General features: G+C 41.8%; 2 protein-coding genes across 16 annotated transcripts in view; one reads left to right on the top strand and one right to left on the bottom strand.

Moving 5' to 3' along the window:
- SLC4A8 (solute carrier family 4 member 8) overlaps nucleotides 1–14,691 on the bottom strand; it is a 112,433-nt gene that overhangs the window by 49,410 nt on the left and 48,332 nt on the right. For all 15 annotated transcript variants that reach the window (XM_061416030.1, XM_061416041.1, XM_061416037.1 and 12 more), the window contains 3 exons: nucleotides 3,526–3,672; nucleotides 2,569–2,704; nucleotides 1,006–1,166 (listed from right to left, as the gene is read on the bottom strand). In XM_061416030.1, the coding sequence (XP_061272014.1) occupies nucleotides 1,006–1,166; nucleotides 2,569–2,704; nucleotides 3,526–3,643 (415 nt within the window). In that variant the 5' untranslated portion in view covers nucleotides 3,644–3,672. The remainder of the gene's footprint in view (nucleotides 1–1,005; nucleotides 1,167–2,568; nucleotides 2,705–3,525; nucleotides 3,673–14,691) is intronic.
- On the top strand, nucleotides 9,996–12,361 carry LOC133247371 (large ribosomal subunit protein eL36-like). Its single transcript, XM_061416065.1, has one exon. It carries the CDS (start codon nucleotides 11,893–11,895, stop codon nucleotides 12,283–12,285), a length of 393 nt encoding a protein of 130 aa, XP_061272049.1. The 5' UTR covers nucleotides 9,996–11,892; the 3' UTR covers nucleotides 12,286–12,361.

The following is a 14,691-nucleotide window of genomic DNA, read 5'->3' on the forward strand; positions in this document are numbered from 1 at the left end:
CTAAGGTGCTAACACAAGATCCCATCGGTAAGACCTCTCCTCAGGTCCCTGTGTGATCCCAGACAGGCAGAATTACTTGGATACTCGTAATGAAGAAAAGCTGGAAGAAACTTAAAAATCTGTCCAACCAAACAGAGCCAAGCTGAGGAAAAGCCTTACATGCACCCAGGTGTTTCTCAAACTCCATTCCCCAAACACAATGACTTATACTCTCCTGTACTAGGAAACTCCATCAGGTATCTCCCCTTTACATCATGCTGAAGAAGTGGGGAGTCCTTTGGCTCAATTTCATACATGTTTTTCCTAGTTGCCATATTGAAAAATCTTTCTTTCACTTTTCTCTGCAGAGCTCCCAGTCACACTTATTACCAAACCAGAGCTTGGTTGTTGCACTTATTTTAATTGCCCTATGGCTATTGTCTTCACTGGGGCTTCCCTGATAAAGGAAAGCCCTTTACTTTACTTTACTTTACTTCCCTGAGTAAAAGCTTCATCTTTACTCAGACGGTAAAGAATCTGCCTGCGATGCAGGAGACGTGGGTTCAGTCCCTGGGTTGGGAAGACCCCCCCGGAGAAGGAAATGGCAACCCACTCCAGTATTCTTGCCTGGAGAATTCCATGTACACAGGAGCCTGGTGGGCTACAGTCCATGGGGTTGCAAAGAGTTGGACACGACTGAGAGAATAACACACACACACATTTTCCCCACTAGAAGGTGAGCTCCTTGAGGGTAGAAACTGTATCGTATCCTGTGCCTAGTACATAATCAAGCATAGATAGAAAATAATATTTGCTAAACAAACAGGCAAATGGAAAACCACACTCCATGTCATTTGCATCCCAGAACAAGCCTGTGGAATAGGCAAGGAAGAAATCCATCCCAGAGCTGAAGGTGCTGAGGTCAGGAAGGTAAGTGACTTGCCCAAGCACAAACAGCCACGTTCTTCTTTCTTTCCTCCACACCACACCACAAACGATCCTCTGCTTTCTCTCCCCTAATCTTACCTGAGATTTCTTCTATGCTATTTGCACGCATATCCAGAAGGACTGTCCCATTAATAAGACAGCTTCTTAACTCAAAGAGACTGTGCAGTGAAAGGGTTGCCACATAAGGCTTGCTCCATCGTTCTCCCCCATCCTCGACATCTTCTTCAAACTTCAGCCACCTGAAAGCATGACAAAGAGATGCCAAAAACAGAAAATGAAGAATTTTCAGGAGAGGATTTTTAATGTAGGTCACAAAGAAAGGTACCTGAATAATCACACTGAACCCTGTAATCGAATCTATATGTTCAGCATGCATTGGCAAGTGAAGTAAGTAGGTTACAAACCACTGCAAAATTGAGTATAGCTTGATTCCATTTTTATGAAAGGAAAATCTTAAAATACAACACATACATATATAATATAGACACCAAATGTTATATTCATTATCCCTGGGGTATTAATTTTTATTTTCTTTTTGCTTATCCTTATTTTCTCATTTTGTACAGTGAGCATGCATTACTTGTACAACTAAAAAAATAGATCTAATCTATATCATTTGGATACACTGACAAATCACATTAATAAAATGATCATATTTTTCTTTGTTAAAAAGTCTGTGTGACCTTCAGAAGTTTGCAAAGACAGGATGTTAAGGCTAATTGCCTTCTTGTTTGGTATGAGGTTAATTGGTTTGTTTAATCCTCTCTATTCATTGAACACATCAGATATCCAGGAAGAACTGTTTTAATGAGACATTGAGCCATGGTTTGCTGGTTATCCCTCATCTTCTTCCCTGAGGCTCAGGCATGCTGGCTTTGTATCACCCAGAAGGCTCACTTGTCAGTTACTAGAGGAACCCTAGACATGGGCTTGGTTCATCTGAGAGTTATTCTTGGGTATGAGCCTTAGACAAGCATATTCACTCTCTAATCAAGGGAAGCCTACCATCAGGCTGGATATTACCCCGAGGTCTCTATGAAGTTGGATTGTCCCATAGGATGTCTCAAAAATTACGCAATCTCCAGTGAATTAAACCTCAAATGATTGGGATTTCCCTGATGGTCCAGAGGCTAAGACTTCATGCTCCTAATGCAGGCAGCCTGGGTTTGATCCCTGTTTGGGGAACTAGTTCCTATGTGCTGCAACTAAAAGCTCCCATGGTGCAACTAAGACCTGGCACAGCCAAATAAAGTAAAGAATTAAAAAAAAAAATGATGCTATGGCTCACCCATAGGAAAAGGCTATGTCTGTTGGGCTAGGTTTAGGCCAAGGTGGCCCCCTCAGGCATCTTCCAAGTCAGACATACAATATAAAGAGCCCAGGAACAAGTGAGAGAGGACCCCCTGTTCCATGTTTCTGTCACCAATCCCCAGCTCAAGGTCAACTGGAACAGGTGTTACCACAGACACGACAAAGAGGCCAACATCAAGACTTCCCATGCAAGACCCTAGAACGTCAGTGCCCATGTTCAGTCATCACGTCTCCCATGAAGAAATAAAAGGCAGGCAGACCTGTCACTCATGGAAACGTACACATTTGCCTACCCCAGCAAACCTTGACCCAGGCTACTCAGGGCCTCACCTGGCTGTCTCCTTCCACTCAGCATCTTCTCCCTCTTTCAGACAGATCTCATCCAGCTCTGTGAAGAGGTCATGAGGCACATGTTCTTCATCCTCCTCAGTGCCAAGAATGAACTGAACACGCTGAGATGGTGTGTCTGGAAAAGCAGCCACAGAGAAAGGTCTGCTCCCAACCTCCACTTGGGACAGAAATAGCATCCTGCCACACTCAGTGCACCTGGGGGGCTTCCAGCTTGTGAAACACATAAAGACAATCCTGCATTCAGATCAAAAAGATTTCTTTATTCCCAGAATTAAAAAAAAAAAAAAACCTATTCTTTGGAGTTTTCCTGACAGCTAGTTCGTAAAGAATCCTCCTGCAATACAGGAGACCTTCGTTCAATTCCTGGGTCAGGAAGTTTCCCCGGAAAAGGGATAGGCTACCCATTCCAGTATTCTTGGTGGCTCAGCGGGTAAAGAATCTGCCTGCAATGCAGGAGACCTGGGTTTGATCTCTGGGTTGGGAAGATCCCCTGTAAAAGGGAAAGGCTATCCACTCCAGTATTCTGGCCTGGAGAATTCCATGGACTGTATAGTCCATGGGGTTGCAAAGAGTCGGACATGACTCAGCAACTTCCACTTTCATTCTTTGGAAGCAGTTTCATGAAAAGAAAAAAATTAAGTAAGACCACTTGAAGAAAACCCATAAGAAACTAGAAATCTGATTAATTTGATCAAAAGGAATAGCTAATTCTCTAGCAAACGATTTCACCTTCTAGGGTATTGATTTGGGGGCCTGAACAGTGAAGTTTTCAGGCAGATACTTTTGATTCTCAGAGGCATTTCTTCTTCTTTGAAGCAAGCTGGAAAGCCTAGAGAATGAAAACCACTACCTGCTGGATGTCCGTCCCACATGCCCTCAGTCTCAGGGGGACTCCCAGCTGTGGACGCCCACCCGCCCGCCCTCCCGAGGTGTTACCGTGGGCCAGGGCCTCTGGGCCTTCCTCCCCCTGGCTGGCTCCCTTGCCCCGCATTCGTCTCCGGTGCTTCTGACCGTGCGTTCGGTGGTGCCGATGGCTTTGCCGGCCCAGTGGCATCCGGACCCCCACGTACAGGGTCCTATGGCCTGAAAAGAAGCAGAAGGTCTGAAGAGAGAACTCCTTTAAGAAAAGGAGGTTAGTGTATTTAAGAGGGGGAGGAAGAAGAAAAAGTCACAACTCTGTAATGACAAAAAGACCTCCAGGACTGATTCTGTAGAGATGGGCAAGTTGAAGATTTCCATCCTGTTCGTGGCTGCAAACATCACAGGAGGGTTGTGAAGATCTAAGAAAATTATGTGTGTGAACATGATTTGCAAACTATAGGGACAAAAACAAAAGCTAGTAGTTGCCACTACAAGACAATTTGAGCAATTGATAAAACGTGATATGGTCACACCAGGACACCTACAGCAAGTCTTGGCACAGAGGCCATTTGGGAAAGTGGTTAAGTGCTCAAGTCAACCTGCCTGGGTCCAAAACTTGATTTCACCATTCTCTTGCCATGTGACCCTGAACAAATTATCTAATCTCTCTGTGACTGTCTTTAACAAGGAATATTAAAAGCTTATTCTTTAAACTCAGAGAATTTTTGTGAGCAGTAAATAAGATAATGTATGTAATATGCTTAACACAATGCCTGGAATCAATTTTAGCAGCCAGTACGTTCTAGGATCAGTTTCCATTTTATTTTTTCTGCACTGTAGATTACACCATCTAGAATAGCAGTGAGAGGCTAGTTACAAATTATAAGGGGTATAAGACTGGGAGCATAAAGGAGAGATATTACATATTTTATAAAGAGAGAGGAATACAGGATAATAAGTGATCCCACAGCATTCCTCTCTAGTTCCTCCTTTTTACTCTCTCATCCCATCCATAAACCTTATGTTTTGTTCCTGACTTCCAGGCCTGTCTCACCTCCACCTGATTTCCCTGGCCTTCCTGCCCAGCCTGGGGCCCAGAATCAGCAACTGTAAAGATGCTACCCCTGACACACAGAGCTGTGACCTTGCCCCGTCTCTGCCCAGTTTCTGCTGCTTGACTCTTGATCTCGGGCTGCCTCTGCACATCTTCCAGCACAGGAGCTTTTGTCACCGTCTTCATATCCACAAGCTTACCCACACTTCCTCCCTCTGAGCAGGTAACCTCACTTCATGCGGTACTGAAAAGACAGGTTCTGTCCTGTGAACTCCCATCTTCTCAGCCTGGCTCACTTTCCTCCCCCAGTTCCCCCTCCTTACAGGCTAATGAGTATCACCTCCCATCCTGCTGGGTCCCACTCCATCAGTTATCCTCACTCTCTCCTTTCCATCCATCCCTTCCCTGGGCTTCTCAAGTCTCTCTTACCTAATAAAGAAATGTTCCTGCCACCATATGATCCAACAATTCTACTCCTGGATATATATATTTTTTTAAAAACCCACAAAACATTCATTTGAAAAGAAACATATGTCCTAATGATCGTAGCAGCATTATTTATAATTATCAAGGTATGGAAGCAACCTAAGTGTCCATCATATGATGAATGGATAAAGAAGACATGGTGTATATACATACAATGGAATAATACTCAGCCATAAAAAAGAATGGCATTTTGCCATTTGCAGCAACATGGATGAACTTGGAAAGCATTATGCAAAGTGAAATATGTCAGAGAAAGACAAATACTGTACAATACTTCTATGTGGAGTCTAAAAACTACAACAAACTAGTGAATAAAACAAAAAAAAGAAGCAGACTCACAGATATAAATAACAAACTAGTAGTTACCAGTGGGAGTGGCGGGAGGGAAGCAATATAGGAGTAGGGGGAAAAGGGGTTATTATGGGATTATATGAAATCATGTGTGTGAATGTTTTGAAAACTGTAAAGCATTATAGAATTTAAAGATTCTTTCATTCAATAAAAATAAAGTTTTAAAAATAAATTTAAAAAAGAAATGTTCCTAGTGAAGTGCTACTCTTCCAAGTCCCTCCATTAGGTCACATTCAAGAACAGTCTATTGATCTAGCTCCCTTTCCTCACCATCTCCTTGCTCCATAGCCTCTGCATGTGGCTGCTCTCCACTGACTGCCTTCATTAGGGACACTAAAGTCCACTAAACCACTAAGTCTATCATATTATGTCTCTCTCAATTCAAAAGACTTCCTGGAGAGCCCACCAGGCTCCAGACATCCTCCCAATCCCTAATGACTTCCTCCCCTTGGTGGTCTGGGCTCCCCCAACACCTGTGCCACTGCCTTCCCTGGCTCACTTGGACTCCTCTGACTGCTTCTCCAGCCCTTCCACAATCCACCAAAGGATGGTTCTCCAGGTTTCTGCCCCTTTCTTCTCTCTTTTTAGTGATATTTACTCTCATGATTTCAAAGTTTCTGTCTACAAATGACCCCCAAATGTTTATCTCTGGAAAGTCAACATGTTCCAAGGCAAACTCACTGTCCTCCATCTCAAATCAGGCTCATACTCATTTCTTACATTTTTCTGTCCATGGCATCACCATTCTCTCAACTTTCCAGGCTGGAAACCTCAGTGTCACCTTGTATTTCCACCTTGCCCTTCAGCGCTCCCTCCCACAGATTATGATCATCCACAGATTAGATCAAGTCTTTTCTCCTCCCATTTTGAGAACAGCAGGGGCCTCCTTCCTGTCTCCCCTACCAATTCAATCCTACAAACAAGCCTTCCTGAAGCACTGCTCTGATCCTGGTTCACTCCTACAATCAGGACCCCTCATGCTCTAGCACGCAGGGAGCCCAGCCTCCTTTCTAGTCTTTTCTTTCTCTAGAACAAATTATACATTCAGTAGAGAAAGAAAGGGAAAGCTCTCTAAAAGAACTGAGTGATCAGCTCAAGAGAAATCAAAATGGAAATCCCACACATGCCCACACTGAATAAATGTTCTTGGGGAAAAAGTCTAGAGATGTATACCTTCTGCATCTACCCCAACAACAGAACAGCCTGGTTTTGACTCTGTCTCCTTCTCATGGCCTCAGCTGATGCTCCTACCCTCACCTCACACTGGTCTCCACCTAAACCAAACTGCTATTTCAAAAATGTGCCAGTGCTTTCCAGACACTGACTTGGCTCACTCCTTTAAGACTCACTGCAAATGCACCTTCCTTCTTGGTATTTTTGCTGATCCCTTCGATCAGATGTGCTGCCTCCTTCCTGTAAATCCCCAAAGTCCTTGGCTAGCATTCCCTTATGCACTTATTTTCTGCATTGCATTACAGTTAGGTATTTATCAGTTTTTCTCCCACTACTCATCTGCAAGCTCCTCTAAGTCCCAGGGTAGGGCCTCCCTGGTGGCTCAGTGGTAAAAAATCTGCCTACCAATGCAGGGGACATGGCTTCAATCCTAGGTCAGGAAGATCTCGCATGCCTCAGAGCAGCTAGATCCATGTGCCACAACTATTGAGCCCATGCTCAAGAGAACAGTAACTGCAACTAGTAAAGCCTGTGCCTATGCTCTGCAAAGAGAAGCCACTGCAATGAGAAGCCTGCACACAGCAGCTAGAGAGTAGCCCCTAGTTGCCACTACCAGAGAAAAGCCCACACAGCACAGCCAAAAATCCATCAATCGACCAATAAAAAAGTCCCACATTATGGGGGTCCCAGGCTTCCCCAGTGGTACTGTAGTAAAGAACATGCCTGCCAATGCAAGAGACATAAGAGACATGGGATCAGTCCCTGGGTCAGGAAGATCCCCTGGAGGAGGGCATGGCAACCCAGTCTAGTATTCTTGCCTGGAGAACCCCATGGATAGAAGACCCTGGTAGGCTACAGTCTATAAGGTCACAAAGAGTTGGACACAACTGAGTGACTTAGCATGCAGAAAGAGCAGAGAGGGGGAGAAAGGACCGGAGAAAATATCTGAAGAGGTAATAGCTAAAAACTTCCCTGAATGGGAAAGAAAAAGTCAACCAAGTCCAGGAAGCACAGAGAAGAGTCCCTGAGACACACAGTAATAAAACTGACAAAAATTTAAAACAAAGATAAAATATTAAAAGCAAGAAGGGAAAAATGACAAATAACATACAAGGGAACTCTCATAAAGCTAACAGCTGATATCTCAACAGACACTGTACAAGCCAGAAGGGAATGGCACAACGTATTTAAAGTGATTAACAACCAAGAATACTCTACCCAGCAAGACTCTCATTCAGATTTGATGGAGAAATCAAAAGCTTTTCAGACAAGCAAAGTGAAGAGAATTCAGCACCACCAAACCAGCTGTATGACATATGCTAAAGGAACGTCTCTAGGCAGGAAACACAAGAGAAAGAAAAGACCTACAGAAAATAAACCCAAAACAATTAAGAAATTGGTAACAGGATCACACATTAATAATTACCTTAAATGTAAATGGATTAAATGCACCAACCAAAAGACATAAACTGGCTGGGTGGATGAAAACATGTCCATGCATGCACTTCCACTTACATCACGCTGCTTAATCCCTCAAATTGTATGTAATTATTTTATATTGTTAGGTTAATCATGTTCCCATTATGACTTGCAATTATAATTATCTTTTATCTGACTATTGTGAAAACTGATAAACATCTTTTACTATTGTGATTATGTAACTATTATTCACTTAATACTGTTTTATCATGACTGGTCAACAGAAAATAACAGAATTCTATATCACTAATACTACCATTTAAAAGAAAAACCTGTAATCACTTTTTAAAATCCAGATGCATATCAGAATTATCTTGGAATTTTTTGAGGAATACAAATACCCAGGTATTGCTTTTTTTCTCCAAAGCTCCAGATGCGTTTCTAATGAGCAGCCATGTTTAAAAACAACCGGGCTCCAAAGTTCATTGCAGGACTGTTTATAATAGCCAGGACATGGAAGCAACCTAGATGTCCATTGGCAGATGAATGGATAAGAAAGCTGTGGTACATATACACAATGGAATATTACTCAGCTATTAAAAAGAATGCACTTGAATCAGTTCTAATGAGGTGGATGAAACGAGCCTATTATACAGAGTGAAGTAAGTCAGAAAGAAAAACACCAATATAGTATATTAACGCATATATATGGAATTTAAAAAGATAGTAACGATGACCCTATATGTGAGACAGCAAAAGAGACACAGATATGAAGAACAGACTTTTGGACTCTGTGGGAGAAGGCGAGGGTAGGATGATTTGAGAGAACAGCATTGAAACATGTACATTACCATATGTGAAATAGATCACCAGTCCAAGTTCAATGCATGAAACAGGGCACTCAAAGCTGGTGCACTGGGACAACCCTGAGGGATGGGATGGGGAGGGAGGTGGGAGGAGGTTCAGGATGGGGGACACATGTACACCCATGGCTGATTCATGTCAGTGTATGGCAAAAACCACTACAATATTGTAAAGTAATTAGCCTCCAATTAAAATAAATAAATTTTTAAAAAGAAGAAAAAAACACAACTGGACTATATGATTATCTTTCATTTTTGTCTAGATCGTTTTACTTTTTCTATTTCATATTCATTCAGTGTCCACACTTCATTTAGTTTGTTTTCCTAGTTCTCCATCTCTTCTTTTTATAATGTTCTCTCTCAAGCCTTTATCAAATGTAATAGAAAATCTTTTGTATATATATGTATATAGTATGTATAATATACATATTTTAGAATACTCGGGAATTTTTCCCTAGCTAAAAAATTTATGACATTTTGATTCCACTCGTTTGACTTAGTATGAATAGAATGCCAGATTTCTAACTTATATTCACTCAAAACTTTGATATAGTTCCAAGTATTTTGGCATCTAGTATTACTGCTAAAAGTCTAGAAAATTTATTATCTTAGTGATCTTTTTTAAAAAATTTGAATGAAGCTTGAAACTGCTTATCCAATTCTGAGAATATAAAGAAATACTATGTTGTTAAAAAATAGGAAATTAACATGTGATACAGTATTATTAACTAAAATATAGATTTTGTTCAAATTTCAAAAAAGTTTATGCTAGTGTCCATTATTTGTTTTCATAACTTATTCAAGACTCCACATCATATTTGATTGTATTGAGCAGCTTCAGCAGCATGCAACAAATTCTGGTAAATTCTCTTTTCATTTTTATTCTATTACAAACATTTGCTATGTCCTTGTTATGGCTCCTTAGATACACTCATCATTTAAAAGTAGACATATAATTTCCAAATACATGGTATTTTAAAAGAACCTTTGATGTTAATTTCTCATTTTGATATTAATTTCTCTTTAAAATGCTTTCTTCTCTGCAATCACCCTCTATGTTTTTCCAGTCTTCTAACTGTATTGAACCTTTCAATGACTAAGTCAAAGATCTCTGGTAAAAGTCACATTGAAAATGTGACTTGAAAAGTCACTTGAAAATATGTGGGTTATTTTCTTTTTTTTTTTTTTTGCTTATTTATTGAAAAAAATATTAAGTAATTTACAAATTCCTCTGTTCCTCTCTGACATGAGAGGAATAGTACATCTCCACTTGCCGAGAATGGTGACACAGCATAGCAACTGAAACCATCTGTAAACAAGGCTTGTGGTTATTTTCCCTTCTCCAACTGACAATACAGAACTTGCCATAAGGGCACAGGTATTAGTAAAAGCATAAGCAAGCTGGAGAGTGAACAATGGCTCCTACTTATCCCTTTTCCTTGAGATACCATTGGCACAAGTTCCACTGAAGAAAGTTCCCTGTGGCTTGACTTTGGCCAGGGCGCAGGAATCACCACTGGTTGGGGGCAAACACCTGCGGTGACCTGGTATCTCATGTTAGGATACTATTTTAAAATATCTTTTGATATTGATCTCTAACATACTTCCACAGTGATAAGAGAACAGACTCTGTATTATTCCATTACCTTTATGCCATCAAATTTTTGCACTTGGTTTTATGTCCCTGGATATGTTCCAGTAGTGTCTCCTAGTTTATAGTCTATGGGAATTTGAATAGAATTTGTATCCTACTGTTGTGTGGAAACTGTATAAATCTTAATTATGTTGAATTGGTTCACAGTGCTTTTCAGGTCTACTCTCTCCTTCTACTTCTCTGTATCTTGATTCTATTAACTTTTGAGAGTTTGATATTGAAACTCCAACTAAAAATCTTAATTTATCTACTAAAAAAAATTATAATATATAGTGGAACTATAGGTAACCTTGTTCTATATTTTCTAAGTCTACTATAAATATGTTATCATATTTTCATAATTTAAAAAATTTTTTAAAGAAGCAAAAAAAAAAAAAAAAAGTCCCAGATCAGACCTTCTTTCTCTCAGAATTCCTTATATAACAGTATCTGACAAGGGCCACAAAAGGAACATGCAACCAAAGTGAATGTGCTTAGAGTGGATAAAATATTCACCAGGGCATGAGATGATTGAGAAGGTCCTAACCAACCTAGAAATGGAAACCTCAATCCAGGAAGAGTTCCTATATAAGGGACTTCTGCAAAGAGTTACTAAGGAAGACTTTTCCTTCTCTAAGTAGTATTTTTGATCCAATCAGTTCCCATAAATATTAGCCAACCACAGCACGTGCTTTTGAAAGCACCAGAGAGACAGGCAAAAATGAAAACAAAACCCAGCAGAGGTCAGAGCTAAGAACAACCAAAACATCAGAAAACCAGACATCAATTTCCAGGCTGGAGACTGAGAAACACGGACTCACATATTCTGAGTGAAATCAGAAAAGATGACAAACAAATGGACACTGGGAAACGAATGCAGCACCAACAAAGTCCAGTCCATCTAATGGGATTCTGCAGCCCAGGGACTTTACTAAACCTAAACTAATCCTGCGGTCACTTCACTGGCCTCTCAACTGCTCTCCTACCCACACAGTCTTCGTCCCCCTCATCTACGTACTTACTCACCCAAGTTCCACTTTTTTCCCAGTCTTTCTTCCAGTTATTGTCAAACCTACTCTCTAGGGACTGTGTGCAAATACAAGTATTCATTTAATAAAACTTACTAGGAAATGTAATTGTAGACTTTACTTTTTAAATAAGTATGTACACACATACAGAGAGCAGTCATTAGTGAACTGGAACTGAATCTTGCAGAGCATGATAGGAATCACAGACCGAGCCCACCCTGCGGATGGAGTCTGGACTTTTGGAAGCTGAACGCATTCTGAGCACGCTAGAGCATGGAGCATGCGCATAGAACACAGCACGCCTTAGCACACACTCATGGGTGCCCTATTTCCTGGGCTTCAGGTTGAGTCAAAGTCAATTATGGCAGGGAAAGTATAACATGTGGAGCATTTGCAAGCCACCCCTTTTCCCCTGCAACTTATAACTAAGGCCAAATGGCTCTTACCTCTTTTAAAAACTTATTAGAAGGTACTGCCTTCCGCCGCGGCAGCCATTGTGGAACAACAGCCATGGCTCTGCGCTACCCCATGGCCGTGGGCCTCAACACGGGTCACAAGGTGACCAAGAACGTGGGCAAGCCGAGGCACAGCCGCCGCCGCGGGCGTCTCACCAAACACACCAAATTCGTGCGGGACATGATCCGGGAGGTGTGTGGCTTCGCCCCTTACGAGCGACGAGCCATGGAGCTGCTCAAGGTCTCCAAGGACAAGCGGGCCCTCAAGTTCATCAAGAAAAGGGTGGGGACACATATCCGCGCGAAGAGGAAGAGAGAGGAGCTGAGCAACGTCTTGGCCGCCATGAGGAAAGCAGCAGCCAAGAAGGACTGAGCCCTTCTCCTCTGTTCACAATCACAATAAATCTTGCCCCCAAAAAATAAAAAATAAAAAAAAAATAAAAAATAAACTTATTAGAAGGTACCAAACTCACTCTAGGATTCATTAGTCTAGTAGCTAATCAGGAATAATGATCTGCCAGAAAAGATGGAAAAAGCCATTCCTCTAAATAAAGCCACTGCTCTATGTTCCTCTGGGACTGGGAGAGTCCACTGAAGAAATCATGCATTATTGCTCGTTTTGAGTTTCTCTTTGGAAATTTGTCCTAATGTTTGCTTTTGAGTCTTCAAATATATATATATAAAGCAAAGGCTTCCCAGGTGGCACAGTGGTTAAAAAAAAAATCTTCCTGCCAATGCAGGAGACACAAGAGACATGAGTTCTATCCCTGGGTCAGGAAGATCCCCTGGAAGAAGAAATGGCAACCCACTCCAGTATTCTTTTCAGGAATAGTCCATGGACAGAGGAGTCTGGGGGGCCACAGTCCATAGGGTCGCAAAGAGTTGGACACAACTGAGCATACACACAATGAAATGGTTTAGAGCATCTTCTCCTGCTGATGGAGTTAATTTATGCAAAAAAAGAAAAAAACAACCCTCACATTTACAAAAGTCTCTAACAATGTCCAGAGATTACATCTCAGAAGTAGTTCTGAACATGGTTTATGTTAGGTGGTGTCAAGGGTATAGAACAAAGGAGAAGGAGACCCAGAGATTTATCTGCAGCCACAGAACCTTGTAGCATGGCACACTTAGAGAACTAGAATACAATTAGAACAGTTTACTTGTCTTCCATCAGAGTGGGACTGATTTTATCCCATGTCTTCTAGAGACAGCACCTGCCTGAGCACAGCCTCACTGAGCTGGGATGCCCTGGGAGCCCACAGCATGGTCAATCCTACAGCACATTACAACTTCCTGTTCTCCTCTCCAGAGCTACTCAAGAACCATATCAGGCCTGAGGAGTGGGCGCTATTTGTCCTCCATTTGCCTGTAGTGCTTTTTTCTTAAGTGCCAACATAAATAAGATTCTAGTTTTCAAAACGGTCTATATGTAAACGACTGTTTCCTTGTACACTATCCGCTAGCAATGCCATCATCACACATGGCCTTCTTTTACAGGAACATGTGGAGACTGCGTAAGGAATAAATGACGTCATCTTGAGCAGATGCTCCTACTGGCAGCTACTCAGCTGATCTCTGTGATGGAACTCAGTCCTTGGGACCCAAGAGAGTTTGTACAAGCTAATTATTCTACTCCCAAGTAGAGAAGAGTGTTCATAAATGGTTAACTTCTGGCTGAGGGCAAAGGTCTAGTGGGCTCAGACAACTAAACTAAAAGTAACAGTACTCCCAACTACAGTGAGAGGATAAAGAGGTAACAGGATTAACAAGGCAGAAGAAGGGGTGCGGCAATACATAAAAATGTCCACATGATGGAGCAAGATTTTGAGGTTGAGTGGTTAACTCTGGGTAGGTCCTCCTTTGCAGGTAGTATGATAGAGTGGAAAGAGCAGAATTCCATCCCAGTCTTACCTGCTTAGACCCTGATAAGTTTCCCCACCATGTAAAATAGGGATGATACCTACCTGCCTTGATTGCTGTGAAGATTAAAAAGACAAAGAAGTGCCTAATCAAATGCTTATCACACAAGGGGTATTCAACAAATGTTCACCTCCCACCTCCACACCCTTCTTTCTTGCTCTTTCTTCCAACTGCTGAAAGCCACACTGGCTCCTCTTCCATCTGGTCAAAATAACTTGGGAAGCTTGATCTTGATACATCCAAACACCACTGACCTCCACTGAGCCACCCACATAAATTCGCATGGTAACAGACCCAGAGGCTGAGTCAGCCTCTACAGCTTTGACTCTCCCAACCAAAGGACAAGTTTTCTCTGGGGATTGTACAACTTTGATGAAAAAAAAAGAAAAAACAGCACGGGAACAAGCAGTACAGAGAGAACATTTCACATGCTGTCTCAATCATTAGAAAGTTGCTGTATCATAGCCTTCAACGTTGCAGGAAATGCTATAGAGATTTCACAAAGGCTTCTGAGCCAAATGTGGGTTCGTGTTAAAGTTATCGTGGACACAAGCCTTTCTTTAATAAAACTGAGCATCACCAGCACTATCAGGACACTAGGCTCTGCGGGAAAAAGCAGAAGGACAGCACATGCTGGTCATGTGGGGAGACGGGGGTGGGGAGGGGAGAAGAGCCTTGACAGAGAGACAGATGGACAGAGTAGGTCAATTAAAAATGCCTCTTCCTTCCCTTCCACTTCAGTGGATTTTTATACAACTCTGTGCTGTGGGCCCTCAGCAAATATGCCACAGGTGTGTGTGTGTTTTCCCTTTTCTTGTTTAGATGAAAACACCAGACAGAAATGGGTATTAAGGGG

Source organism: Bos javanicus, chromosome 5, assembly GCF_032452875.1.
Source record: "Bos javanicus breed banteng chromosome 5, ARS-OSU_banteng_1.0, whole genome shotgun sequence".
NCBI lineage: Eukaryota > Metazoa > Chordata > Mammalia > Artiodactyla > Bovidae > Bos > Bos javanicus.